General features: G+C 48.9%; 5 protein-coding genes across 5 annotated transcripts; 2 read left to right on the plus strand and 3 right to left on the minus strand.

Annotated features, from left to right (window-relative positions):
- Nucleotides 1–1,118: 1,118 nt before the first annotated feature.
- Nucleotides 1,119–1,871, minus strand: BP5553_08425 (PRTase-like protein; the record flags this gene model as incomplete). Its single annotated transcript, XM_032017048.1, has 2 exons — nucleotides 1,119–1,276; nucleotides 1,334–1,871. The coding sequence occupies 2 exons, from the start codon at nucleotides 1,869–1,871 to the stop codon at nucleotides 1,119–1,121; spliced, it is 696 nt and encodes a 231-aa protein (XP_031866479.1).
- Nucleotides 1,872–5,882: 4,011 nt separating this feature from the next.
- BP5553_08426 (uncharacterized protein) lies at nucleotides 5,883–9,260 on the minus strand (the record flags this gene model as incomplete). The annotated part of the gene is made up of 3 exons (XM_032017049.1): nucleotides 5,883–5,967; nucleotides 6,017–6,075; nucleotides 6,213–9,260. 3 exons carry the CDS (start codon nucleotides 9,258–9,260, stop codon nucleotides 5,883–5,885), a joined length of 3,192 nt encoding a protein of 1,063 aa, XP_031866480.1.
- A 3,115-nt stretch (nucleotides 9,261–12,375) lies between these two features.
- Nucleotides 12,376–14,125, plus strand: BP5553_08427 (Uncharacterized protein; the record flags this gene model as incomplete). Its single annotated transcript, XM_032017050.1, has 3 exons — nucleotides 12,376–12,932; nucleotides 12,983–13,164; nucleotides 13,215–14,125. The coding sequence occupies 3 exons, from the start codon at nucleotides 12,376–12,378 to the stop codon at nucleotides 14,123–14,125; spliced, it is 1,650 nt and encodes a 549-aa protein (XP_031866481.1).
- A 2,238-nt stretch (nucleotides 14,126–16,363) lies between these two features.
- BP5553_08428 (UDP-Glycosyltransferase phosphorylase) lies at nucleotides 16,364–20,742 on the minus strand (the record flags this gene model as incomplete). The annotated part of the gene is made up of 7 exons (XM_032017051.1): nucleotides 16,364–17,529; nucleotides 17,581–17,719; nucleotides 17,768–18,545; nucleotides 18,593–19,360; nucleotides 19,413–19,649; nucleotides 19,700–20,500; nucleotides 20,558–20,742. The coding sequence occupies 7 exons, from the start codon at nucleotides 20,740–20,742 to the stop codon at nucleotides 16,364–16,366; spliced, it is 4,074 nt and encodes a 1,357-aa protein (XP_031866482.1).
- Nucleotides 20,743–23,970: 3,228 nt separating this feature from the next.
- BP5553_08429 (uncharacterized protein) lies at nucleotides 23,971–27,378 on the plus strand (the record flags this gene model as incomplete). The annotated part of the gene is made up of 7 exons (XM_032017052.1): nucleotides 23,971–24,018; nucleotides 24,065–24,153; nucleotides 24,205–24,332; nucleotides 24,388–24,699; nucleotides 24,753–25,475; nucleotides 25,524–26,641; nucleotides 26,695–27,378. The coding sequence occupies 7 exons, from the start codon at nucleotides 23,971–23,973 to the stop codon at nucleotides 27,376–27,378; spliced, it is 3,102 nt and encodes a 1,033-aa protein (XP_031866483.1).
- Between the last annotated feature and the right edge of the window lie 115 nt (nucleotides 27,379–27,493).

Consider the following 27,493-nt stretch of genomic DNA (forward strand, 5'->3'; position numbering starts at 1 on the left):
GGAAGCTGTAAAACAGCAGCTAGAGGGATAAAAGCAGCATGCCATATGCAGATACCCCGCCAATATGTCAGCTTTAAGAAAATAATCACTGTGTACTAAGAAGAGCGGAGTCCATTCAATTCTTTATAATACTGAGGATATCTGAGAATGTTCCACAGTGCTACGTATTTTTCCAAGGCATGGAGACAGTTAAAGTGGCTGGCCTATAGTAGTCCTTCCCTGAGTACATGTGGGAAGCCGGCCGAACTCCGCAACACTTTTCCTCCTGCATCTGGTTTACCCGTCGGCGAACGATCCCTGACAGCGACCTGAGTCATAAATGAAATAGGGGTACGTAGTATTTTGTGTTAGCTTTTCGGATATGTTTTGAAGTTGTTACGGATAGGAATTTGCATTAGTAAAGTTTTGCATCAAATTTGTTGATACAGGGTAGATATCCACGGCGGTTGTACTTCGTAGGATGTAACCACATCTCTCAATCGTGCATCGCATACGGTCCCTACCCATAGTACTTTAGAGATTACCTAGGTAACCTTAATTCTTCCCCAGGTCTGTGGATGTTACATACCGGAGCGGAGATTTGTAGGATGCGATTTCTGTGTCGCCATTGCCCCTCTTTCAGACCAATGAGAAGTGGGGAAAGGGGGGAATGGCTGCGGTTTGTTAAAGGCTCCTTGGATTATCGGTCATGGGCCTTCTTGGGGGAAGTAGGAACTATAATGGACAAGTTATATGGGTAGTTGCAGCCTACCATGTAATTCAAATCATCATAGGCATAGCAGGCCGAAGTGAGAGTTTTAGAGGAGAGAAAATCGAGAAGTCCATTGCGAGCTATGTGACCACCTCCACCCCCACTAAACTCCGAAGCATGCTTTTTTGTTCGAGAAGCTGGCGGTTGAATGCAAGTAGAGCTCCCACCCCCCCAACCTCCCTAGATATCTATTGCGAATTAAAGTCTCGCTCCATGTAAGCGTGTGCGGCGCTGCAAAAGCGGGATGTAATAAAACTCAACGAAATGCTGCAAGTTTCAATGCTGTCTATGTTGAATGCCCCCGTACGAATTAAATAACCCAACGCCAAAGAAACCCCGCATTAAGGCATCCATCCCATAGAGCGCATTAGTTTCCACTACCCATATTGTCACTCAGCAGCGTATGAACAGGAGCGTTAAGCACGTCTCTTCCCTTGAGGAAGTCGATTTCGAGAATGAAGAGAAATCCGATTAGGTTCCCGCCGAGTTGCTGGACGAGCTTCCCAGCAGCCGCAGCAGAACCACCTGAATTATGTTGCGTTAGACATGTTGAGTCACAACTTGACGAGCAGTTGTTCTTACCAGTGGCTATGATGTCGTCCACCACCAATACCGACTGACCCTTCTTGACGGCATCGCTTTGAATCTGGAATCCGTCCGCTCCGTACTCCTTATCAAAACTTGCCTCCTGGGTTGGCCCGGGCAGCTTCCCCCGCTTCCTGACCGGTGCAAAACCAGCGCCCAGGCGCAGTGCCAGGCTGGGACCAAAGAGAAACCCTCGGGCGTCGAGGCCCACTATGACATCGGGCTTGACGCCCTTATTCAGCGTGAGGACCTGCAGTTCGAGGGCGCGGATGAGCTTTGTGTGGAGGGAGTGGTCGGCGAAGAGCGGCAGGATGTCGACGAAGTCAATGCCGGGGATGGGGAAGTCGGGGAACTGTCTCAGGGCAGCTCGGAGGCTTATCTTTGTACTGGCGAGTTCGGAGGAACTGGCGGTAGTGGAGGAGGGCTGGGGGTCGTGTCTCGAGGCATGGTCGATGGCGGCACTGGCAGAGGCAGATTGCGAGATGGGAGCAGCGGCGACGACAGGTGCGGGTGCAGACGGCGCGGTTACGGTCATCGTGAAGAAGAAAGAAAGAGAGAGAAAGAAGACAGAGCGAACGAGCGGACGGGCAGCAGAAGAGGAAGAAGAACAGGCCCAGTCCAGTCCAGTGAGGTGATGTCGGTGCCGGTAGTGAGTGAGATATGCAATTTGATAAAAATTTCTGGGATGTGCAAACGCAACGCAAGAGATGTTTCGGGTGGTCGGCGGTCGGTGGTCGGTGGGCTGGCGGAGGGTGGTAGTGGGAGTGGTGGTGGTGGTTAGTGGTGTTAGTGGTTGAGTTTAGTGGTTGGTGGGCAGTTTAGTGGTTGATTTAGTGGTAGTGGGTAGTTTAGTGGTGGTGGTGCAATAATAGACAGGTGGTAGGTGGTAGGTGGTAGGTGGTAGTGGGGTTGCGCACGGCGGCGGTGGACAGTGGGCGATTGGCGAGCGAGCAGCAGGATTCAAGGTGGAGGGGGAGGGCGAGGGTTGAGGCTTGAGGCTTGAGGGTGAGTGTGTAAGGTAGAGTAGAGTTATTACTCCAGCAGGTGTGTGGCCGTAGAAACACAACTCAACCAACACCAGCAACTGGTCGCCTTGCGCAGACCGGCGGATCGCAAGGGCAAGCAGCCGCGCGAGGGCTGGAGCATCCACCAGCTGCAAATGAAGACCGGGCCAGCAGAGGACGAGCTCAACAGGTCGACCTCCTGCTGGTGGTGGTGGTGGTGGTGAGGGTGAGGTGAGGTGTGCTGCGGTGCTCGATGGATACGGTCAAGACTGGAGCCCGGAAGCACCACAGCAGCTTTATCAGTGTCGCACCGAAGTGGGGGATGAGGGGAAGGAGGAGGGGCAGGATTCAGATGAGAGGCAGGTGGAAACAGACAAGTCAGAAAGAGCCAGAACCAGAACCAGAACCAGAGACGGAGAGGAGACCAGGGAAAAGAAAGGAGTGGAAGTTGATAAGGGAAATGGGTCGACGCCACTGATCAGTCCGACTGCTCGATCTGCCACCGCACGGGTTGGATCCTATGGCCTTTGCAAGGACTATCCCCAGTGGGCTCAGAGACTCCAACTCTGTCTACCTTTGCTAATGGTGCGATGTGGTGTGGCTGAATCGCTCTTCGAGAAGGATCTGGAAAGAGTGTACAGATCTGCAGAGTGTTGCAATTGCAACTGGAGGAGAGAGGTACGAACAGGGCAGAGATTCACAGGACGGTTCTCCTGGGGAAGACACGACTTTTTCCAAAGCCTGGGCGGCTTGTTATCTTTTCACTTTCCGTGAAGTATATTTGCCTTGCACCAGTGAATCAAACACCCAGCGTTACACTGCGTAGTACTTCGTACATATTGGCCTTATGAAATATGTCTCCGGAGGTTTCTACGTGCATTGCTGGGGCTCATTTTTCCTTCCAGAACGGCAGCTACCCGTCCAACCAACCATCCATGAACAAAACAGACTCACGTCAGGAGAATTCCCCGGTGTCAAACGGGGTTTGCGGTGGGACGACGTTTCACTCAATCATCGACCCACGCTGTTTTGCATCGCCCTATCCCAGCAAGCAGGAAGCATAATGAATTATTCATCATTTCATTATTATCACTCCATCAAGCGCCCTCGGACAATAGCCAAAAAGGACTTGAACCGACGAGGCGAAGATGCCGACGCCCTGCAGGCCGCCAATGGCAGGCCCAATATCAACCTCAATATCAACTTCTTTCCATAATCCCATCCATTTCACTCTCCTTGGTGGATATATCACCAACATCCGACCGCAAATCACGAAACCACCCCCACCGGTCTGTGGGTGGATGTCACCGTGTACAGGTACATGTGCAAGGAAAGGCCATCTAGATCTTGCCACTCTCACTTGATCAAGAGCCATCGCCTCGTTTCACATGATTTCGTTTTGCTTTTTGCTTTTTGCTTCTTGCTTCTTCAAGCCGCCTGCCTTGTGAGGCTGTGGCGCTGATAACGCCTTCAAGATTCCCGCTCGCGCGAAAGAGCAGATGCCCGTCCCCGGCTCCTTGCCCGATGGGTCCCCAGGGACGGGGAGCAAGAGCCCTTCAGCAAATAGCTACCTCCAGATCAAGACCCAGGACGCCACTACATACTCGAGTGCGATACGAGATAAGTCCAATATCAAAAGCGCCCGCGCGGTGGTCAATAACCAACCAATATCGCCGATGACGATTATTAGGCTGCGATCTCTGTGCGACCATCGGGCTCGTATCAGAGCCCCTAACCCGAACCTGGCCCGCCAGAGAAGCCAGCTCTTGCTAGCTGGGCCCGATATCGTATTTTTATCGATAAGACAGAGTTTGTGGTGGGGCAGGTACTCGTCAATCAGGCACAGGTCCTGGCTCTTCCGTGCTTGACCGCTGCTTCGGGGTCAGGATGGGATGACGCGCTATAAGCAGCAGATATGAGCGGCCAAGGACTTCGCACTCTCGGCGCATCTCGATGTCTCGTCCAGCCCTGGACATATGCACACAATTGGGTCAGAGGCAGCCTTGCTGTTGTCAAGTCTCAAGTACATCAGTCTGAGGTGTGTGTGAAAATCCTACTCGGAATGCAGCTAATAAAGCTTTACTACACACGGTATGGCGCACTGCCTCGGGACGTCCCGCGGCTCTATGGCCACCCCGCCAGCCCTATTACAGAGTATATCTATGCACCCTCGTATAAATCTTCTCAACAGAAATAAATCTTATAGGTGTCTGGTTCTAGGCCAGATACAGCCCAAGCTAACGTAATAACAACCTCGATTTATGCTCTTGAATATTTTGGGCGTAGTATTAGCTGCTCTGGCTCCTGAAGCAGCATGGTGCGAATGTGGCTGGCATCCGTAAAATTTGTCACTGATTAGTCATGAAAAAGAAATTGCGTGCATCCACACTCCCAACAGCGACTTCCCAACCACGACGACAGGCTTCATCATATTTCAGATTCGGTGCCAAAATAGTACCTACTTCCTACCAGAAATACTACCTGTGCAGGGGGAACATTATTAAGGCTGTAGTAGGAAATTAAGAGCTGCAAGACACTCTAAAACTTCCCATCGTTTCCAAACCCCGAGTGATATTGAGTCCTCGACTCATGTTAACAAAACATGGTATGTGACTCTGTTACTGTATTAAAAGGAGCATTGCTTACTAGCTATACGCAGTGATAAAACCAGCTATTGTTGAATTCAAAAATGTCTACTTAAGCCGTGAAATACCACAGTGGTAAAACTCCGACAGTCCCGCGAGTTCGTGCATCCGAATTCCCCGAAGATTCTACTGGCTTCCTCGAAGAAAACATGCGCCAAGATGGTGCCATTGCCCAAAACTCGCCATGCCTGGTAATTTGTGATTGATTACCTAGGATGGGGATGGCTTCTAATTCGGTCCGGTCTACCCTTGATATCGTCAGGGGAATATAATGCTGTTGGTACTTGTGAGTAATTCTACCTTCTTTGGTGCAATAATGGATAATACTTAAATATCCAGATTGCTGCATTCGAGGGGTCCTCAAAATTCTGCAAATTGAATGATGGCTCCAGTGGAGTTTTAATGCTGATAGGGGATTCCATGTGTACTTCCACGTGTCTCAAGTGACGATGTGGGATGATTATGCTTAAAGTTAGGCCACCTGTTGTCAGACCTATTGGGTCATGCCACAATTACTATCGTTTACTTTTCGTGATCACAAGCATTTGATTTCATTTTAGTTTAATAATACTTTCCATGGGTGAAGTGCGCAAATCATTATTTAACACGCAGGACTAGTACTCCGCTAGTTCACGTTAAAGGCGTGCAGTTTCGTTTCAATGATTTATTGATTTCATTGGATACATTTCAAGGCTCGCCCCATATCGAGCTTGAGTATCGAAGTCGCGGATCGCCCATTCTGCGTAATAATGTACATCAAACAATTGTTATGGGGATCCGCGCAAATTGCAAGTTGCAAGTTTTGTGTAATGAAGGAACTCTAGCAGTAGTTTTGTTGCTTCCAACGGTGCGGGTGCTAAGGTGTTTGAGCCGGAAATGTTTCTAAGCAGAAACGACCTACTCAATGCCTAGATACGCGCAGTGTTCGGAAACTTCTCCCCTCGTTTTAAAATCCACCGCAATCCGACCGAAGCAGGAAAGCCTAATTTTATGTCAGCGTTGCACTCTTTGCTTGGAGTTTGATATCTTACATCGTTACGGATATGCTTTCTATTGTAGTAATAGAAGAGATTATCCAGGTGATACTTGCCTATAGTTCAAAATTAGTAGCTTATCCGTTTTATCCTTGGAGAGTAACTTGCAAACGAATTTCAGAATAGTATGGCAGTGGCTGCAAAGACGTAGAGGGCAACCTCCGCACTTATACATAGCTTGGCTAGGACAAACCATGCAACGCTTGTTCTTGAGGCGCTCAGTGTTTGGAATGTCCTCTGGATCGACGACATTCTTCCCACCCTTAATGATTGACTGGAACTTGTAATGTTCGTGGTTGATGATGTCCAGCTTTTCATACAGGCAGTCGTCGCAAATCTTAACTCTTCCAACGTCGATTTGGCGATAGGGGCAACCTCTGCAAAACTGAATACCGCGGAATCGCTTGATATTCTTGCCATCGAACCGGCTGGTAGTGTTATAAGGCAGTGGAATGGCGCGCTGATAAGCCATGGCAGTCACTTTGATTTCGGGGTTATTCATCGCCTCCTCCAGGGGGGAGACACTTGGTTCGTCATCCAGCTCATGGCGATAACCCATCGACGAGTAGAGCTCCTTGAAACCCGATGTCGAAGCACGACAGTCGGCGCAAAATCGGGATGATGCTTCTGTGGGAAGCAGCAGCGCCTCCCTCATAATGCCAAAGTTGCAGGCATAATGACAGAAAGCGCACTCGTCATCTTCATAGGGGCTAGTGCATTCGACTTTGCGTGCTAATCCTAGCATACTAATAGCGAGGTCTTCAAATTGAGGGCCATTAGGCAAGCGGGAAACTGGCGGCTTCGATCCTGACCGCTTGGGCTTGTTGCCGGATGCCACCCTTCTACTAAATGCGAGGACATCTAGAGCGTGCTGGTAGATTCGAATTATCTCTTCAGGGCTCAGCTTGTCATCCTCCCTTGGATAATTCTCAGCAAGATCTTGCTTTGCAAGCTCAATCGTCTTTTTGCACACATCCTCTAGGTCGGCATCCAACTCATCATCTATGGTCATCTCTTCATCTTCGTCCTCGGCTTCGTCCTCGTTGTCAGATGACCCGTCTCTATCACCAGGGACTGCAGTATCATTGGAGTCATCGGAGCCATCAGAGTCACCAGAGCCATCAGAACCACCAGAACCATCAGAGCCACCAGAGCCGTCGGAGCCGTCAGAACCGCCAGAGCCGTCAGAGCTAGGAGGTCCACCAGAGCCAGCAGTTGGATCGTAGAAAACCTCATCAAACCCTTCAAAATGATAAGTGACGCTAGATTCACCAGGGTCGGGTCCATCGATGTGATTAAGCCTACCAAAACGACCGTTGTCGACAGACTCATCGGTACCGCTAGCGAGACCAAGACCCCCATGATCGTTTAACACACTATCGTTATCGCCCATAGAGACATCATCACCAACCCTCTGATTTGCATTGCCGACACCATTGGGTTGACTCCAATAACCGCTAAAGCTATCATCGCCATTGGTTTCATGAGCGCCATTAGGTTGATCAAGGACACCAAAGGGATCACGGCCAGGAGAATGATGATGATCACCATCATTGCTGAAACCTTCGTCGGTACTACTCGCATCGACATCCGTATCGCCTATTCCTTCCGAGCTTCCAGATTGACCAAGGCCGCCAGGGTTATCACGATCGCTATTGTTGTTGGTGCCATTATTGCGACTGCTGACACTGCGATCACCACTATCCAACCCAGCAGGGTAACCAGTATGACCGAGACCATTGGTATGACCAATACCACCAGAGCGACCAGGACTAACAGTGCGATGAATGCCACCGGTGGGACCAGGTTCACCATCGCCGCTGAAGCCATCATTAGGACTGCTCATGTCGATGAGATCCCCGTCCACCCCATTTTCGATGCCGGTATGATGATCACCCCCTAAACCATCAATGCCGTTAGCTTGAGTAGGGGCCCTAGGGTCGTCAACGCCCCAATAGCCTCCAAAGTCATCATCGCCATCCACCTCATCAGGGGCACCAGAGCGACCAGTACCACCGAAACCCTCAGAATGAATAATACCAGACTCAAAGGGGCTACCAGCGTAATCAAGAGTGTTGTAACCCGCGAAGGTATCAGAACGATCCCCATCATCAAGCCCACCAGACTCATCGACATCCATCACACCATCAGAATCCGTCCTGCCCAGAAGATGCAGAAGACGCAGACGCAGAGATTTACCGGTAGGTTGAGGATTCGTAGTGTGACCAATGCCAATCTCAACAGCATCACTAATGGTAGCTGGGGCTGATGAAGGCACAGCGGTCCTAAGGATATTGTGGCTAGTATCCGAAGTGTACCATGAACCTAGCGGGTTGTTATTGGTATTGAAGGTCGCACTTGAGGAGGGTTCTATCCGATTGGAAACTCCCCGACGCCGGGCCATAATACCTGCTAAAGTGATGGCGTTTATGAACAGGCCACCATCGAAGAGATCCAGAGTAGAGCCAGGCTCCAGCATATCAAGGAGAGAATGGGGCATGCTAGGGGTTACTTGAGGTTGATCGTTAGAACCGACTTGGGCAGCAGAGCTATTCTGGTATTCGTTATTATTAGGATCGAGTAGGCTATCGCCGAGCTCGGTAGCGCTCGAACCGTTGTCGGAAAGAGTAGCATCACTATCGTAAGGAGTAGAGTGTTCGACACGGGTTTGAGGCATATCATCCCAGCCATCGCATCGAATTTGGCTATTGGGGCGGTATGGTAGCTCGGTAATCATGTGGTCGAGAAAGGGGGCGGGGATTCCACTATCATGGTTATTGGGAGTGCCCTGCGGCATGGAGACCTGTTGACAATTGGACGCTGCAATTGGCATGGTGCTTGGTGGCAAATGATTCGTTGCGCCAGTTTGAGCAGAAGTCTTTTGCGAGGTGGTGGATGAGCGGGTTGCAATAGCACCGATCTGAAGCAAGTCGAAAGATGTTCCTGGAGGAGTGTCTATATAGACCGGGTTAAAGGCTCCAGGTGGAAGAGTGGGGTTTAGCAAGGGGTTGGTCGATTGGGGGCTTTTGTTTGCAATTATCGATTCCCAATCTGTGTAAGGTCGCACTCGAGGGTTAGCGGATGAAGTTGAGGTCAACTGTGCTCCGCCGCTGGAAGCCGAAGTTGGTTGAGAGCTTGATCCCCGTCCCTGCTGATTTTCGCTGGAAATTGGCTTCAGCAAAGATGCAACAGGTTGGGAACTCGAGGCTTCCAATTCCTGATTTTGGGTAGATTGCGCCATGGTTGCAATCCTGTGGGCTGTTTGTTGACTTCTTCGATGCTAGAGAGTAATGTTACGATCTACTCTCGCGTTGACGAAGACACCAACCCGCTCACTCGCGTCGGGTCGGAATGACGTTGGCCCGGATTCTTTAGCCCGCAGCGTATTCACCACTGTGCTATCCAGGACAAATTGTCTGCAAGGCTATTGGGCACTTCAAGCTTTTGACACACCCTCAGAACGCCCTATCGTGTATCTTTACTGTTTTCCGGGCCATTGGGAAAACCCATAGCAGAGCCCTCTGGTCAGAGTTGTTGGGCCCATTTTGGAAGTCTGCGTTCTAAAACTGGGTATTGGAGGGGGCTTGGGGAGATTCATGATGCTAGTAGCACCTATGAGCTCCTTTTGCTTTCCTTTGGTGTTTTGCTTTCGTTCTCTTTGGGGGAATGCCCCAGCTGATACCTGTTATTGAAGCGCTCGAATCTCCTCCTTGTGGCCTTTGCAGGACCTCAATTCCTCTATGGAGACGAATGATATCTTGCAAGCTGCAAGTCTATGGCAGTGTGGTGCAATGATTTGCCAAAGCCTCTTCTAGCTGTGGCTTCATGCATTATTCCGACATATTGCTCTAGGGTTGCTGCTTATCATAGCAGTAACCCTCGCAACTAGACTTCCCGGACATCCAGACAATATGGCTCTTAGCATGAGTGGTTCTGCAAGTCGCGGACCTGGAGATGTAAGACCTCTTCCCTGGGCGGGGCCGGCGATCCAGGGGGCGCTTGTACTCTGTAGACTAGGTATTCAATCAAGTGGCTGGACGAGGACTGAGTGGCAAATATTTCCTTGCGCCAGATTGGAGAAGATCGTTCTGGACGGAGTTAAATGGGATGCTGGTCGAATAGCAGCCGCAAAAGAACAAGTCAAAGCTGGGTCTTGAGCGCTGGGGCTGTGAACTGGGCCACACTACCCCTATTTTTCAACGCATTTTAGCCTCTCCTGTTGGCGGTTCTTTGGAGATGGGCTCCAAGATCCCTTTCATCGTTGAAAACTGAATGGCTTGCCCCAAGTCAAGATGAAACTCGGCCTTGTACAGATTCACCGTTTTATGGTCGATATCTTTCCTATTGAAATACTCTAGCATTAGCAACCATTCGCGCATAATTCAAATGACTAAAAATGGCAAGTTCCAAAGTTTCCAACCTCTATTGAGAAGGAAAGCTCGCATCCACTCGCTTTGCAGAGGTCTTATATAGAAAGTTATAGTTCATAGTGCAAGTGTCCCCATGAAGTAAAAAGGTCAAGGCGTAATAGGTATATTGTCCTAGTAATGAACAATCTCCATAGATCGACACTGTAGCACACTCACGGAATGGAGGTGTTATTTTTGATCTCCAACGAAGAGTTCAAGATGAGAAAAAGGGGCCTACCAGAAAATATATTGACGCTGATAACAGGAGGGCTCTGTATAGTGGCAATGTTAAAAGTGCGACAAGGTTGCCCTACCCAAGATCACCAGCAGAGTGCCAAGGTGAATACAAAGTTCACAGAGCTAGTTGCCAAGAAAGCGACTACAATGTTACAAGAACGGATTGCGACGAAAGTAACCAGACTCTGCTTGCTTTATAATGAAGAGAAGATCTCAGTAGACAAAGAGTGGATGATAGTCGATCTGGTGGTGATGGGCGCGATATTTGTGTTGACCATTTAGAAAGGAAGAGGAGAAAACGCGACTATGGAAGTCAATGAAAGGCGGCCAACTATAAGCGAAGTCACGAGGTATTACAATCAGGTTAATATGATAGAGCTGCGATAACAAAGGCGGTGGCGCGATATGGAGTTATGTTATTCCGGAATGGCACTTCTACTGAAGGATAGGCTATGTAGCTTCTAGGTCTTCTAAACATTAGAAGCATATTGTTATGAAATGGGACGCGATAAGATTACATAGTTACAAGTGTTGAATTGCGATGTTCTAATTCCCTTGAGATGGATTTATAGAATTCTTCCCCTCTTGCTTCTAACTCTCGCTGAAGTGTCATATATATTAATTGCAAATATAGACCAGACTCATACAATATCCTCCAAGTCAGTAGCTCATGCCCGCGCTTCGAGACCTGCCAAAACACATCAGAATCTAGCGAAATAGTTTAAATATCGGAAAGTACTCTCAACTTAATCTCTAATGGACCTCTGCCAACTAGCTATTTAAGCAGAGATGCTATAGCCCCTTGTGTTAATATTAGTGCAGCTCGTTTGTCGTTATTATAACCTCGAAATCTTAGCGGCGAAGCGAAACGAAAAGGGGGGGAGTATCACGTGACACATAACCTTGATCATTGCTATATTTTATAGGGATACTTAGATACAGGAGGCGATTCTCTGGGATAAAAGGGGACTATAGTTAGGGTCCTAATAGAGGAGATACTATTATAATAATTGTGATCATCAGATATAGGAGGATGGTGGTGTGACTGTCACGAATGTAAATAGGAGTGCCTTAATTAAGGAACTATCTCTCTATTCGACTCTAATTGTAGGTATGAAGATATTAAGCTAAAGAAAGAAGGAGAGAGAGTACAACTTTTCTAGGGGTATATATCCCCCTTAGGTGAATCACGTGACGTAGGCACGTGACAGTCCACGTGGTCGGTTAGTAAGAGTGGGCGCACGTGCCGGGCGTCGCTCGGGAACCGTCACATTTAGTGCCTCTAAAACACTGACAAGTTTGTTAGCAAATAGCATTAGCACCTTCCGATAAGCCTACTATTGGTACACTACTGTAGGTACGCGTCAATATCTCACGGACCGCGTCTCTGGGTCTCCGATTTGCATGTGGTTATGAAGTTGGGACGTGGAAGCTGGTAGTTTAGACGCGGCATTAAATGCCGAGGTGGGTACGCGTACCGCCACCCGCCGTTTACCGCCATGATGTTGACAAACATCATGCCATCGTACATCATGCCATACTTGCATTCTATAAAATACAAGGAATAATTATAATAGCTGATAAGTATGTAGTATATATATATAATAATAGGTATCCAGTATCTACAATATCCTACAACATTCAAAATCAAATCAAGTATTATACTCTGCTTATTTTATAATTATTCTTGTGAAAGAAAAGGAGAATAAAATGACAAAACATCACAACGAAGCCGCCCCCTTTAGGAGTCAGCACCCTGAGAAGATAAACGCATATCTAGTCGGCGGTGGAATTGCCTCTCTTGCCTCTGCTGTTCACCTCCTGCACGATGCCAAAGTCCCCGCCTCCCAGATTCACATCCTGGAGTCCTCCAGCGTTCCCGGCGGCTCCATGGACGGCGCCGGTACTGCTGAGTCCGGATATGTGTTGCGCGGAGGCAGGATGCTGAATTTCAGCTACCTCTGTACCTACGAGCTTCTCGCTACAATTCCATCCCTGAGCGACCCGAAGAAGACGGTCATGCAGGAGATCGAGGAATTCAATGCTATTCCGGAAAACAAGACTAATGCACATGCGAGACTGGTCGCTAAAGGCGCAGAGGGCCCGGAGATTGTGGATGTTAAGCAGTTGGGGCTCAGCATGAAGGATAGATTAGATCTGGTGCATATGAGTCTTCAGACAGAGGGGTCGCTAGGAACAAAGAAGATCACGGATTGCTTTGGGGAGGCTTTCTTTGAGACGAAATTTTGGTACATGTGGGCTACCATGTGAGTAAAGTTTCCCCATGAGATATGCATTTGGTCTGATAAAGTGATAGGTTCGCATTCCAACCGTGGCACAGCGCAGTGGAGTTCAGAAGATACCTCCACCGCTTTATCCATGAGTTTAAAAGAATCAACACCCTTGCTGGTGTCGATCGCACCCCCCTCAATCAGCACGACTCGATTATCTTGCCAATTGAGACCTATCTCAAGGCACAAGGTGTCGACTTCAGATACAGTAAGATGAGATGGATCGAAGTCCCACAGCTATGACTGACGAACCTCTAGACACCAGAGTAACCCGCTTCTCATTCCAAGAATCCCCCCAAATCACTGTCAACGAGATCCACACCGACAGCAAAGGAACCACCGGCGTAATACACGTCCAAGATTTCGATATCGTCTTCGCCACCATCGGCTCCATGACAGCCTGCTCCTCCATCGGCAGCAACACCAAGGCCCCAGCCCCCATCCCAAGCACCCAGGACGCCCTGAAGGCACCCGACGGAACCTGGGCGCTCTGGGACTCTCTTACACACAGCCAGCACGGCGCCGCCTTCGGCAACCCCTCAAGCTTCTACACCCGCCCCACCGAATCCAACTGGCTGTCCTTCACCGTAACCCTGCACGACCCCAGCTTCTTCTCCCGCCTCGTGGAGTGGAGCGGAAACACGCCTGGCACAGGAGCGCTGATCACGTTCAAGGACAGCACTTGGCTCATGTCTATCGTCGTGCCGAAGCAGCCCCATTTCCTGAATCAGCCAGAGGATGTCCAGGTTTTCTGGGGCTACGCCCTGTTCCCCGATAAAATTGGAGACTTCGTCAAGAAGCCCATGGAGGCCTGCTCCGGTCAGGAAATCCTAAATGAGCTCCTAGGCCATCTCAATTTCCCGCAGCACCCGACGCTCGAGTCGGCGACGACTATCCCTTGTATGATGCCCTATATCACGAGCCAGTTCTTGACGAGGGCGCACAAGGACCGCCCCAAGGTGATTCCAGAGGGGAGCACGAATCTGGCGCTTCTGGGTCAGTATGTCGAGATCGACGAGGATACGGTGTTTACCGTCGAGTATAGTGTTAGAGGGGCGCAGATGGCAGTGTATGAGATGATGGGGGTGAATAAGAAACCTAAGGCGATTTATAAAGGGGAGCATGACGTTAGAGTCTTGGCGGAGGCGCTGAAGATGTTGATAACTTAAGAGTAACAGGAACAGAAAAGCCCTAGGATATGCAAAAAAGTATTTACACATCATATTCCGTTCGGGCCCGGCGTTCCCCAAGAATAAGACATTGTGCTTGTAGTAGTAGAGCTGATAGAGATGGTGTTCGTAGAAGGCAAAATAGCGACTAGCTCTCTACCTTGACTTGGACAAAACATGGTCGCAAATCGGAAGGCGTCGTGTTTAAGCTTGTTAATACTCGACAATATCGCAGTTTAAACGTCCAAGTACTGTTCAAAAACGTAGCCAGAACTCACTACTCGGGATAGGCCAGCAAAATCCGACTCCTACCTATACGAGGTGCTGGCTACGAACCTAGAGTTATAATATTACTCTAGAGCCGACAGGAGCAGCGTAATACGACGACGACAACGATCCCCACCGCTGCCGCTACTACGCCCTCAGTAGCTTTACAGTTTACGTACAACTAAAAGGGGCTTTACGATATAAGATAACTAATTCCTCGGTTTCAGCCCTTTTCGGGACTTCGCGACGACTATCGCTGTTGTAGCGATCTGCCTCCAAAAGTCAGAGTTTTCACTTTTACTTCAGTACTTTTTACGAATAAATTAAACTTAAGAAGAGGAATATAGTAGTAAGAATATTAGATAAAAAGAAATCGATATTATAAAACCATTTATAGTCTTTTCTTTTTACTATAATCTAAGTATTATAATATAAAAGCTATTAAGCTCTTTTTCTCTTCGTATTAAACTTTCGACGAACTTATTCTTTTTCCTATAAATCTATACTTTATTAGTTATAAAGAACTCTTTCTATAATATTAAAGAACTAAGTTAATAACTATTAAATACTATAGAGGAGCTAGGAGGACCGTTATGATTATCAGGAGGAATCGTGGATAAAACAACTAAAAGATTGTAGTCAAGGTAATAGGTATCAATTAAGTGGTGGGCGTAGTGTCGGATTATCGTCGTTTAGATATCTGGCTAAAGAAGTCTAAACTATAGTTTAATGTTCTTTTTGAGGAGGTGAATATCCAGAGTGCACTCAGGTATTAGCATTTTCAGGACGACTAATAGTCACAAGATCCAGTTATTAATACAAGTATGGCAAATTGAGCTTGTATTCGTAATTATCCTAACTGGCCAGCTCCTCCCTGGCCCAGCTGTAGGGTGGTGAATTGCATATATTGACGTACTCTTATTTGTAAAAGGGAGAGTGAGTGCCAGGAGCTTATATGTCCAGGTGCCACCACTTCTCCACGTGCTAATTCTAGTACAGGTAAAAATGCAAGAACGAAGTAAATAAGTGGTAGTCCCTTGGATCCCCACCACACTATTTAAATAGAGATATTATAATACCTTGTATTAATATTTGTATAGCTTGTTTGTTGTTATTATAACCTCGAAATCCTAGAAGCAAAGCGAAACGAAAAGGGGGGTGTTGTCACGTGATATATACAATAGATTATTGCTAGGTATAGTTTATAGGGATACTTAGGTACAGGAGGTGATTCTACAGGAATCAAAGGTGACTATAGTTAGGGTTCCAATAGAGGAGATTCTATTATAATAATTGTGATCTTGAGACATGGGAGGGTGGTGGTGTGACGGGTGTTGGTTTGGCGACGTAGGTACCTAGGTAGGTAGTTTGGATACTTCTACCCTTTTAAATATTACGATTCTACTCTCGCCACTGCCCTTTAACTTGAAGCCCGTTCATCATATCTCAAATGCTGTCGTCTCTTCATCAAGCAGGCAGCCTTCATCCATTTAACCCATCCTTGGTCAGGCTATGCTTCGCAGGTGGGCTCCCTTGTCCGTTCGTCAGCGCAACATAGTCCAGCAGTACAAGAACCAACTTAAGTAAATAGCTGTCACATACGACCATAGACTGAGGAGAAATGGGCATCCCGTCCGCTCTGCCATACACAAGCCTCAGATCGGCAGATTAGTAGTTGGGTGGGTGACCACCAGCGAATACCTGCTGTTGTATGTTTTTTTTTGTTGCTGTAAATTAGCTTTATCAATTCCTTTTGGCGTTATCTAAGTTACCTAAGGTATGTACCTACGGTGTCCTCCACAGGCCGTATAACTGAAATAAGAATATGTCGGTCGAGGAAATGATCATAAGAGTATGGCATTTAAAGTATCATAAATCATATCTCTACATTTTATGTGAATCCAATGGGTATCTCTCGTATATCTAAATCGTAATCATGCCTTCCCCAATTCCATCGTCACAAAATCCACCTTACGACTTAGATCCAGATCCAGATCCAGACCCGGACCCAGGCCCAGGCTGAGATGCACCCTGAGGCTTCAAGCTCTCTTTCAGAGCCAAGTCCAACGCCTCGTCATCGGCTGTACTCGGCTTCTCCTCTTCCACTACTCTATCAGCAGGCCGTTTCCCGTCTACAGCAGCCCGATGTTCCGCCTCCCTCAAACTCTGCCTCATGGTATACTCCAACACAATCTGCTCTTCGGTTTTCTCCTTCAAAAGCTGTTCCTTCGATTGCTGAATTGCAAGATTAAGCGCGTCGTCGATCTCTTCCGGTTCAAGAGTCAAGTGTCGGTCTTCTTGAGATCGCTGGATCGCGAGCTTCAGATCCTCATCATCATCCGAGTCAAGAGGCCGCATCTGATGCTCCATCAAACTCCTTTGAATAGCTTTCTCTAGCAGAGATTCATGTTCTGCATCCTCCTCCGTGAATTCGACAGATCCGGACCCAGAATCCGATGGGCGCCGCCCTGCTTCTGTGATGCTAGCTTGGATGGCGCGGTCGAGGGCTTCTTGATCGTTGAGAGCGAAAGTCTCCCCACTTTGCAGTTCGCGCACACTGGCACGGATGGCGCGCTCGATCATCTCGTCTTCCTCGGGAATGCCCCGCGAGGTAGCGGCGACCGAGGCATGTATTGCATCTTCAAATTCGGCTTTGGTTGCTTCAACTTGGCTTGTGACGGGAGTTTCTTGAGCTGTGACGGCAGGCTCTTCCGTAGCGCGAGGCGAATGGTCCTGTGGATCGCCGCGTCGGCAGAACGTACTGCTGCGAGAACCTTGCCAGTGATGGCCTTCACGAGGCTCCTCCCGGCGTTTTGCTTGTCTCTCTTTATGGAGCTTCTTCCTCTCGTCAAATGATAAGTGACGAGTTTGGAGGAATCCCTTTGGCGATAGATAACCCGTCTGTTGGCCCTCGGGCCCCTGTTCTAGTATCTTCTGCCTGGAATTTTGATATTCCGCTTTATGTGTTGTCCAGCGATGTATAATATCCAAGCGCTCTTCCGGGGTGGCCGTCTTTGCATCTTCAAATCCCTTGGCTGACCGCGCTGCAATGATATAATTCAAGACACTCGAGCCAAATAATTTACGGACTTCTTTGTGCACGCCCATGAAGGCGTAGCCGGGAAGGCCCCAGATAGCTAGATTGGACTTAGTTGAGTTTCCAATTTGGGATCATAATTGAGACTTACCAGCACCAGGCTTGAGAATAAGACCCCCAATGCCCTTTCCGATGCCCTTAATGAGCCCAGCGGCACCCTCCTTTTCCGCACCCCGAATGGGCTGCGTGACGAGCCCTGTGATTCCGTCATATATTCCGTATCCGAATTCCTATATTATGTTAGCAGCCACATACTTTTGCAATTCGGGTGCGCCAACCTTTCCTGCCGCTCTAAGTCCGCTTTGTAGGTCCGTCACTCGTTCCTGTGGGCGGACAGTATCATCACCATAAAGCTTTGGGGCATTGTGAAAGCCACGCGCAATACCTAAGGTAAAATCCATTGGTGATTTCAAACCGGCAGCAACTATGCGATGGACGCCTTTTCCGGCTCGCCCTGCATTTTCTAGCGTCATTTGGCTGGGGTCGAATTCTTTTCTGTGGAAAGCTGCTTTGCTAGTTTGGCTCCTTTTAGGCGACGGGCAATGAAGACCAGGGGTGCGGTCTTTCGAGCCTGAGCGTGAGCTGGTATCCCTATCTCTCGAAAGAGATCGGGCTCTGTTGAAAGTACCTCTCAACGCCTGCTTCAGTGAATCACCCCGCTGGGTACCCAACGATGTCGTACTGGTCATTGGTGTGCTGCTAGCTGGGGCATCCAATGATGAACGCTCAGCACTCTCATATGATGTCTTCGCTGATGTTTCAATTGTTGACGCCGCCGACGAAGTAGTACCGTCCGCGTTGAGGGATGATCCAGCGATGCTTTCGGTACCAAGCCCAAGTTGAGAGTGGGAAGCGGAGGATATTGGGGGAGTGGTTTCGCCAGAGCTCGACGTCTCTTTCATTGTCTCTACCCGAGTTCGAGCTTTTTTGAAGATCTCAATGGGAAAGTCCGCTACGCCCATAGTCAGGCTAGCAAGTGTTCCAAGCAAGGCTGAAGCACCTCCAGAAATAGGATCCCAGGGGCCGTCATCAGTCTCGTACTCTCGAGATCGATAGCTAGATATGTTCAGCATAGCAACTACCTAGGGTTAGGAGGTACCTACAGTTTCAGATCTGCAAAGTCCAAAAGACCTTCACTTGCCAGGATATTTGCAGCTAATGCGCTTAATCGAGTTTTAGTGCGCTTCACTCGCCAAACAGCGACTCTACTTGGTGCGACAGAGCATCTCAAACTATCCACGTCCAGCATATCATGGAAGCTCTTAGCACCAAGTTCATTCCCATTTTCTTCCTTAATGCGAGCACCAAGTTCTTTTGCCTTGGCTAATGTTTCAGGTTTGAGAGCTTCAAGTAATGCATCGGCCAGTTTATCGGCAGTGAGTTGTGCATATGGGATTGGGAGAGGGCCAGCTCCTGCCCTGGCAACCATCGCGCCCCAGAACGGCTGATCGCCGAAGAAAGGCACTACAACAGTCGGCTTACCTGTAGAAATTCCAGCAGCGGTAGTTCCGGCGCCTCCGTGATGCACCACGCAGGATACGTGCTGGAAAAGCCAGTCATGTGGTACGTTTCCTAGCATGAAAACGCCCTCGGGAATACCCAGGGCATCAGCTCCCAGGCCACCCCAGCCTTTGGACACCAGTGCTCGCACTCCCGTCTTTTGGACTGCTTCGAAGATGAGTTTCGTCATCGCATTTGGGTCATCGACAACGATAGAGCCAAACCCGATATAAATCGGTGGTGGTCCAGCAGCGAGGAACGCAGCGAGGTCAGGGTCAGGAGTATATGATGAAGCTAGTGAAAGGAAATAAAAGCCAGATATTGATATGTGCTGGCCCCAGTCGTTGGGTTTGGGTATAAGAGCTGGTGACCTAACATTTCCGTGAGCCTTGTGCAGTCTCACACAGATGCAGTGGAACTTACCAGCAGTAGGTGTATGGAATCCGGAGACGACTCAGCATTCCAGGGGCCCAAATCAAGCTGATGGGATCAAGCCCAAGTGCACGTTCCCTGAAGCGATTTATTACGTCTCCGAGGCCCTGCCAAGTCATCATCTCCACTAGGGCGTATGAAACGAAGTTTGTCATGTTCACTTCCGCGTTTGACGACTGGATGTTTGCGAGAGGGTGCGGAAACGACTGGGTAGGGGACCAAGGCATTCTACGCATATTGTAAGTTAAATGTTGTAGTTGAAATGAGTATAGACTTACGTGAACATCATGTGAAGTGGTATGCCCATCTTCTCCGCGATATGGATATGTGCGAAACTCGGTGGGTTGGCAATAATGGCGTCGGCAATGAATGGAAGATCTGCAGGGTTGGTATCCATGTTAATTCCAGCTACAAAACCAAGGTTACTTGTGCTATCCTTGGAAGGTGGTGCTCCAAGACCGTTGCCAGCTTCGACACATGATCTCCAGCAGCCTAATACAATCTCCTCCATGCCTTTGCGGCGTTTTCCAACATCGCCGCCCTTAAGGGAGTCAAACCCGGGCATTAACCCAGGATTCTTGACCATGAATGCCATGAGTTCAGAAGGGTCTCCCCCAATGCTAAAGAATTCCAGACCATTTTCTTCGACAAAGCCTTGGAACGTAGGATGCGTTGCCAGCCGCACCCGGTGGCCATATGTGGACTTCAGCGTTTTCCCCAGGGCAACGAATGGCTGTACATCTCCTCGCGAGCCCACAACGTGTATAACCACATTAAGACGAGGGGGTGGTATCTGACCGGGCGACCCACCTAAGGCTGGTGGGATATATCCAGGAGGGAGCGGGGCTTGAGCCTCTTGCTCCACCAGCGATAGTTGATTCCTTAATGCGGGAACTAGGAGGTCTGATAGCCTACGGGTCTTCTGGTTGATGTTGATATTTACTCGCCCATCGCCGGTTACATTCGCATTCGTATCGAACCCGTCCTGTTTGATCTCTATATGATCGTGGCGATCGCCATATGCGGGAGGAGGCTCGGATGGCTCATCTTCGGGAACGTTCAAATGGGTAGGTCTCGTGCTGTGCCGGAGGAAATATATTAGACTAGGTAATCGGATTGTGTTCGGAAATACTCACTGCGAACTGCTTGACTCGCTCTGATCAAAAGCCTGGTCGGTAGCCTGGTGCTGGCGTCCCCTTGACTGTCTCCCTCTGCTAGCCGGTCCATCGTCCTCCAAGCTCCCAACAATTGCAGCCTCAGTTTGTGCAATCAATGTTGCTGGGATCGAACCCTCCAGTTCATGACGGTCGTCGGAAGCCATGTGTGCGACTTGAGCTTGCTTTGTTGGCACCCGTTTACGAGAGGTTGCAGGACCCAGTAAAATCTATGTTTCCATGCACAATCCAAAAACAGCAGAATTGCAGACCTGGCTACGCGCGTCTGCTTCTTGTTTCGATCCAGACGCCCAACTTCTTGGCAGATAGCGGACTGACGATAATCTCTAATTCGGAGCCCTGCAAAACACAGTGTTTCCGCTATCACTATCAAACTCGCCTTCAGCTATCGTGTATTGGCGTAAATATAGGAAGCACAGGCGGTCGCACAAGTAGAAGTTGACGATAAAAGAACAATCGGTAGGAAGAGGGGTTGGTGGAGTAGGTCCAGCGGCGCTGACTGTGGCAGGTTGGTGTTGTTGGTGTTGATTCTGAGGGTATTATTCTTCCACTGCTGGTCTAACTCAACATTATTCCATCCATCTTGGTCGTAGTGCTCTTTAAAACTCCTCAAAAGCGAACGATTCGGTGGATTTGGGGGACGGGGAGGCAGGTTTGAGTTCTGATGTTGTTGATGACGGCGATTTTCTCGTGGTGGTTTCCGAGGTACGAGTGCGAGTACGAGTACGGGTTGGTGGGGTGTGTTGGCGAGAGACAGAGAGCGAGTCCGAGTCCAAGTGCAATGTTCATAATAATGAGTAATAATAAGTAATAATAAGCATCGATTTCATTGCATTCACAAAGAATAGAGGTCCGCACGGTTTCTGAATAGCTATCAAAATATGTCACTCAAATCGTGGATAAGCTTTGAAGAGCTATCATGAATAATTGCCCGGAAAATATCTCATTAGGAGCTTTCCAAATCCGATGCCAACATCCTTCGAGGACTCCATATACAAGTAGCCTATCATATACGAAATACGACATTGTAGCCCCCACTTTCTGGATGGATATCAAGGTGTTGGATACGCGTATTCACTGACGCAAGCTGCCAAGGACTTTCGAAATAAGCATTGCGCTTGGTAGGGGTTGCACTGATCACTTGAATGTCTTTTGCAATAGCTCGGCCTAATAATCAGCCTTGTTTCTCTTGCTTTGTGCTTTCACGTGAATGATAAAAATACTCGTAATGGCGGCACTTCGTGAAGGCAAAGCAGACGGCTTTTTTGGTTAAGGGCCAGCAGCAAAATAAAGAAAAAGGATGATTTAAAAAACGCACGCCCACTGAAGAAAAGTCCCGCGTTCACAGCGCCCTGACTTATTATAACGCCATGATTAGTGGCTGGCTCCGCCCGCTCTGGATCAGCCACTCGGATCGGAGAGCGAATGGGTGGAATCTGATGATGAAGCCAGGCGCTTTCAGTATCTGAATGTGGCTTTTGATCTCGGTCCTATTTACTTCCGCTGGTTAGGCGTTTTTCACTGGGGATGTCCCCGCTGCGGAGTTCTTGCTAGCGGTACTAGTAGTCTACCTACCTAGGTATGCTTGAAGTTGGAACATGGAGTACGTCGAAGCTCCAACCAAAAGCCCACCAATTCCCCAACTTTCGGAGGATATTTATCCCCAAGACCCGGATTTGATGGAGCCTACTATTTCTGAGTATCTACTCCGTAGTATCTCAAACATAGATTTTGAATCCAAAATCCCGGGCCGCCTGGGCCGGCCCGGGAGAGTGCGGAGAGGAGGGATGTCACGTGTCAATACCAGCAGTTTGGGCACGTGATCAGACTCGTATTTGATACCAGGATATCTTCGCACTATTTTTCATACAGACTAGAGCATCAACAACGTCCTATTACGAAGATGATCGGCAGGTCCACTCCACATCGTGGGCTGGCGGGAACTGTCTCAAAGCCCACACATGATCTCGGCCTCGAGTTGTTATAATTGTCGCTAGCAGCTACTTAGGGGGTTCCGGCCAAGGCCCCATCACCACCATCGATCAAGACGACGGAATTGACCCAGTTGAGGTGGGAAATCTACACATACATACCAGTATCATCCAAACAATATGCTCTGGGCTGGACTGCGCGTCTTGACGCCTGGCAATCTCATGGCTTAATGCGCAAGCCCTCGCAGCGGGTATGGCAATTTCCCCTTATTGCGCTTTGTTGGCGCCCAGCCGTTGTGAACGACTACCAATACGTAAGGTACCTTACATAGGTATGTACGAAGTACATGTACATGTACGCATGTTTACGGAACACAACGCACTGATCCTCCGGCTTCTGTCCCCTGGTTGCAGACCGGCCAATATCACGTTCAGCTGCAATCGTGGCCCGTTGGGAAAAGCATCTTCCAGGGAAGGTTGATCGTTGGTAGGGTTCTTCGTCAACCCCGTCCTCGCCAAACTCCCAGCGGCCCAGGTCCTGGACTCCCAAAAGTTGCCTTGGTGGTAGCACAATCACACAGAATGGTGCAAAGTGCTCCGGAATAAGGGTTCATTACGTCGTACGATGTAATAGTTGCCTGACAATACATCGCACCTGCATCTGCCACGCAAATTATATTCTGTTCCGACCTATGTCGCCTAGATAGTATCCCAGCAGTGATATAGACAATACTTACAGCAAATATTGGTGGCGTGCACTTATGCGCTGGCTCAGGCATTGTTCAAGTAGTGCTTCGGAAACTTCATTTTAGCTGCTGACTGCTTGGGCCGTGAGACACGGCACATTTAGAGCCACCAGACTCCCGCCTTTGAGGCGTCCAGTCAAGCTTTCAAGCTCTTTGAAAACACACCGTTCCGTCAACGCCTCCAGGGCCAATATCATGAAACAAGATTCATCGCCCCACGCCACTTAGCGGAAGGTATGGTTTAACTCACTCTCCGGTACTCAGGTCCTGTTACCCAGATCACGCCAGTGATGTGACATTCTCTAGATCTCACTCTAAATATCGATCCAATTGTGCAATGGTGCTGCAGCTCAAATTTCCCCTCTTCATCACATCCTGTTAATCAGGTCTGTGTTGGCCGCTACCTTCGAATACGAACTCAGGCGCTTGGCGCCATCCCAATGTGTATCTGCCCCAGTCTACCTCAGCCTTAGTGATATGCAGCATCCTGGACAGGCCCTCTTCCACCCTTGCACCCCTTTTATGGAGGTAAAGATATAACGATGGCTCCCTTCTCAAGATCTCCCCTTATCAGCAAACTGGTCGTGACATTCCTCCGCTCGTTCAGGGTGTCAATGACAGACTAGCACATAATTGCCAATTCCTAGTATTCTCTTACAGTCCAATCGCCTGGACTTTTCTGTCGTTCACTGCCAACATGTCCCAACAGTGGAAGTCTCTCGGGGCATGTCTTCTATTATTCTCCGTATGTCGTCCAAACTGTCAATTAGACCTAAAACTAAGAGACATAGCTTCCCACTGCCCATTCTGCTATCATTGAAAAGCGTCTTGTGACCCCGTCGACACTTCCCGGATCATGGACCTCTCAGGGCTGCTACACGTTAGTCCAAGGAGAAAACAATGTTTAAAAATGCGTAGCTAAGCTGTTTAGGGACGTCCCAGGCCGGACCTTGTCGGGCGGGAGCTTTGCAGGGCCTACCGTGACTGATGAATCTTGCATCAACTACTGCATTACAAATAATTTTGCATATGCAGGGACTGAATACTCTGATGAATGCTGTAAGTGTTGCCGTTATTGATCAAGATATAATATTCCCTACTAAAACATTTTTAGATTGTGGTAATAACCTTGCTACTGGCGCTGCGGCAGCACCAGCAACTGACTGCAACATGGCTTGCGCTGGCAATGCTACTGAGTCCTGCGGTGGGCCCAACCGGTTGAATGTATTCTGGAGTGGTGTCACTGTTGCTCCTCCTGGAAATAAACCAACAATTGGTTCTTACAATTATTACGGTTGCCAAACTGAGGCTACAACTCAGAGGGCATTGTCTGGAACTACGACTGCTTCAAACACTATGACCGCTGAGGCATGTGCAACCTTTTGCTCGGGATATACTTACTTCGGCATGGAGTATGCCAGTGAATGTATGGGCTCCCCATATACCCCTCTATTTCAAGAGCTTACCTCCCAATTAAAGGCTATTGTGGAAACTCATTCAATACTGGATCTGTTGCTGCTCCTGCCGGTGACTGCAGCATGCTATGCTCTGGGAATTCGAATGAGTTCTGCGGAGCTGGTGGGCGACTAACAGTCTACGCGCTTAATAGTACTGGCGGCCCGCCACCTACAAGTACCACACCCCCTTCGACAAGTGTGACTCCAATTGCAACTGGATTTCCTACTGGATGGAGCTCTCAAGGATGCTGGGTTGATGGCAAAAACGGCCGCATCCTGAACCATCAACAACCAGACAGCACTACGAATACCCTCCAAAGCTGTGTCCAAAAGTGCGCCGGACTTGGTTACACCATCGCAGGGGCTGAGTATGGCAGTCAGTGCTTTTGTGATAACTTCATATACAACGGTGGCGCCCCCGCTACAGCACAATCCGACTGCAATGTGCCTTGCCCGGGTGACCCAAGTGAAAATTGTGGTGCTGGAAATCGGCTGTCCATTTATTCCATTGGAACTCCTCAGGTATTTGAAGCTCCCGGACCCCAGAAGACAGGTTTGCCCACCGGTTGGACCTATGCAGGATGCCTTCAGGACAATGTCGTATCGGCTGAAAGCGTCCAAGTCAATATTCCAACATTCCCATACAAACTATGGGATAACAACCAGAACAGCGCAACGGCTTGTATTACCCAATGTCAAAAGTTCGGATACAACGCTGCTGGGCTCGAGTATGGTTCTCAATGCTGTAAGTGATTTCCCTCCGGCTTCCAACTCCCTTCTTATATCAATTTAGTCTGTGGCGATGTTCAAAACATCTTGGTCGCCTCCATGCCGGCGGTATCTACAAATCCCACTGACCCGGACCACTTTACCTATAAGACGCCCCCTGCCATTGTCCCTGACACACAATGCGATGCTGCATGTTCAGGCGCACCGCAATATCTTTGTGGTTCCGGAAATAGACTCACATACTATACCTTCACTGGAACTCAGCCCTTATACTCCTGGGATTTCCCCACAGGCAATGCGGCAGGCAAGTATTCCCTCTTGATTGGGGGTGTCATTGTGCCACTCATCACTTCTCAGGCAATTACTGGCAAAATAACGTTCCTTGAGAAAGCCGGAACGGGTGCGCCTAATGGTACTGGTGCATATGAACTGGACTTGACTCAAATCGACAACTTTTCGGCCGCTTGGAGGCAGATGACACAACCACAATCCGACGTATTCTGCTCTGGGGGTGTAACAATGCCCGATAAAGCTGGAAGGCAAATAAATGTCGGAGGATGGGCTGGCGAGTCAAACTTTGGTGTAAGACTATACCTGCCTGACGGATCCCCAGGAGTCAAGGGTGTCAATCAGTGGGTGGAGGACAAAGTTCATCTGCAACTCCAAGTACCACGATGGTACCCATCTGCGATGGTAATGGCAAATGGATCCATTCTTATAGTTGGAGGCGAGATTGGCCAAAATGCAGCAGAACAGCCCACTCTCGAGATTCTTCCGCCAACCGGTGTCCCTGACGCTTCGACATCGAGCGGATTCTCCAACACCACGAAATATCTCGACTTCCTGGACCGCACAGCACCTTTCAACTTGTATCCTTGGATAACCGTTGTTCCGTCCGGCATCCTGATTGTTTATTACAATGAAGTGCGAATACTTGATGAGGTTAACTTCAACACCGTCAAGACTATACCCAATATGCCCGGAGCCGTGAACGACCCAACCGGCGGAAGGACATATCAATTGCAGGGTGCGACTGTCAGCTTGCCTCAGTATGCGCCATTTACGGATCCCCTTGGAATATTAGTCTGTGGTGGATCTACAAGTGGAGGCGGCTATGCAATTGACAACTGTGTTAGCACACAACCAGAGGCAGCAAATCCTGTCTGGGCAATTGAAAGAATGGTGAGGAGCACAATTCCATAATTTTTTTCTATTTACTAATAAACCCCTATTAGCCTTCCAGACGAGTTATGCCCTGCATGGCCGGGTTGCCCGATGGCACCTACTTGATACTCGGCGGCGGCCAACACGGAGTAGCAGGTTTTGGTTTAGCTGGGGCTCCCAACTACAACGCCATCCTCTACGACCCCAAGAAACCAGTCAACCAGCGAATGAGTGTCATGGCCAACACAACCGTTGCCCGAATGTATCACTCAGAAGCTATCGTCCTCCTCGACGGCCGCGTCATGGTTTCCGGATCCGATCCCTCTGGACAATTCCCCAGCCCAGCAGATAATTTCCCAGAAGAATACCGGGTCGAAGTCTTTACTCCGCCATATCTACTCTCTGGCCTCGCTCGCCCAACGTTCACGATCACGAATAAGGATTGGACGTACGGACAAGCAGTAACCTTCACATCCTCAGTTGCAAATATCAAGGTCTCGCTCTTGGGATCCGTCAGCTCCACGCACGGTAATTCCATGGGCCAACGGACCATGTTCCCAGCAGTTTCTTGCTCCGGCACTTCCTGCACAGTCACTTCTCCTCCGAATGCTCATGCTTGCCCACCCGGATGGTACATGATGTTTGTCTTGAACGGTCCTACGCCGTCAGTTGGACAGTTCGTCCGCATCGGCGGCGATCCTGCGCATCTTGGAAATTGGCCCAACTTACCAGGTTTCCCACTTCCTGGAATTTGAAGATATAGTTTCCATTAGGTAATTTTTAATGGCATATATATAGTCGTTATCAAAAGTACAGATCTTTGGAAGTTTACCTAGCGCACAGCTCGTAAGAAAAGCATAATAAATTATA

The sequence above is a fragment of the Venustampulla echinocandica genome (genome assembly GCF_003357145.1).
Source record: "Venustampulla echinocandica strain BP 5553 chromosome Unknown scaffold_8, whole genome shotgun sequence".
In the NCBI taxonomy this organism is placed as follows: domain Eukaryota; kingdom Fungi; phylum Ascomycota; class Leotiomycetes; order Helotiales; family Pleuroascaceae; genus Venustampulla; species Venustampulla echinocandica.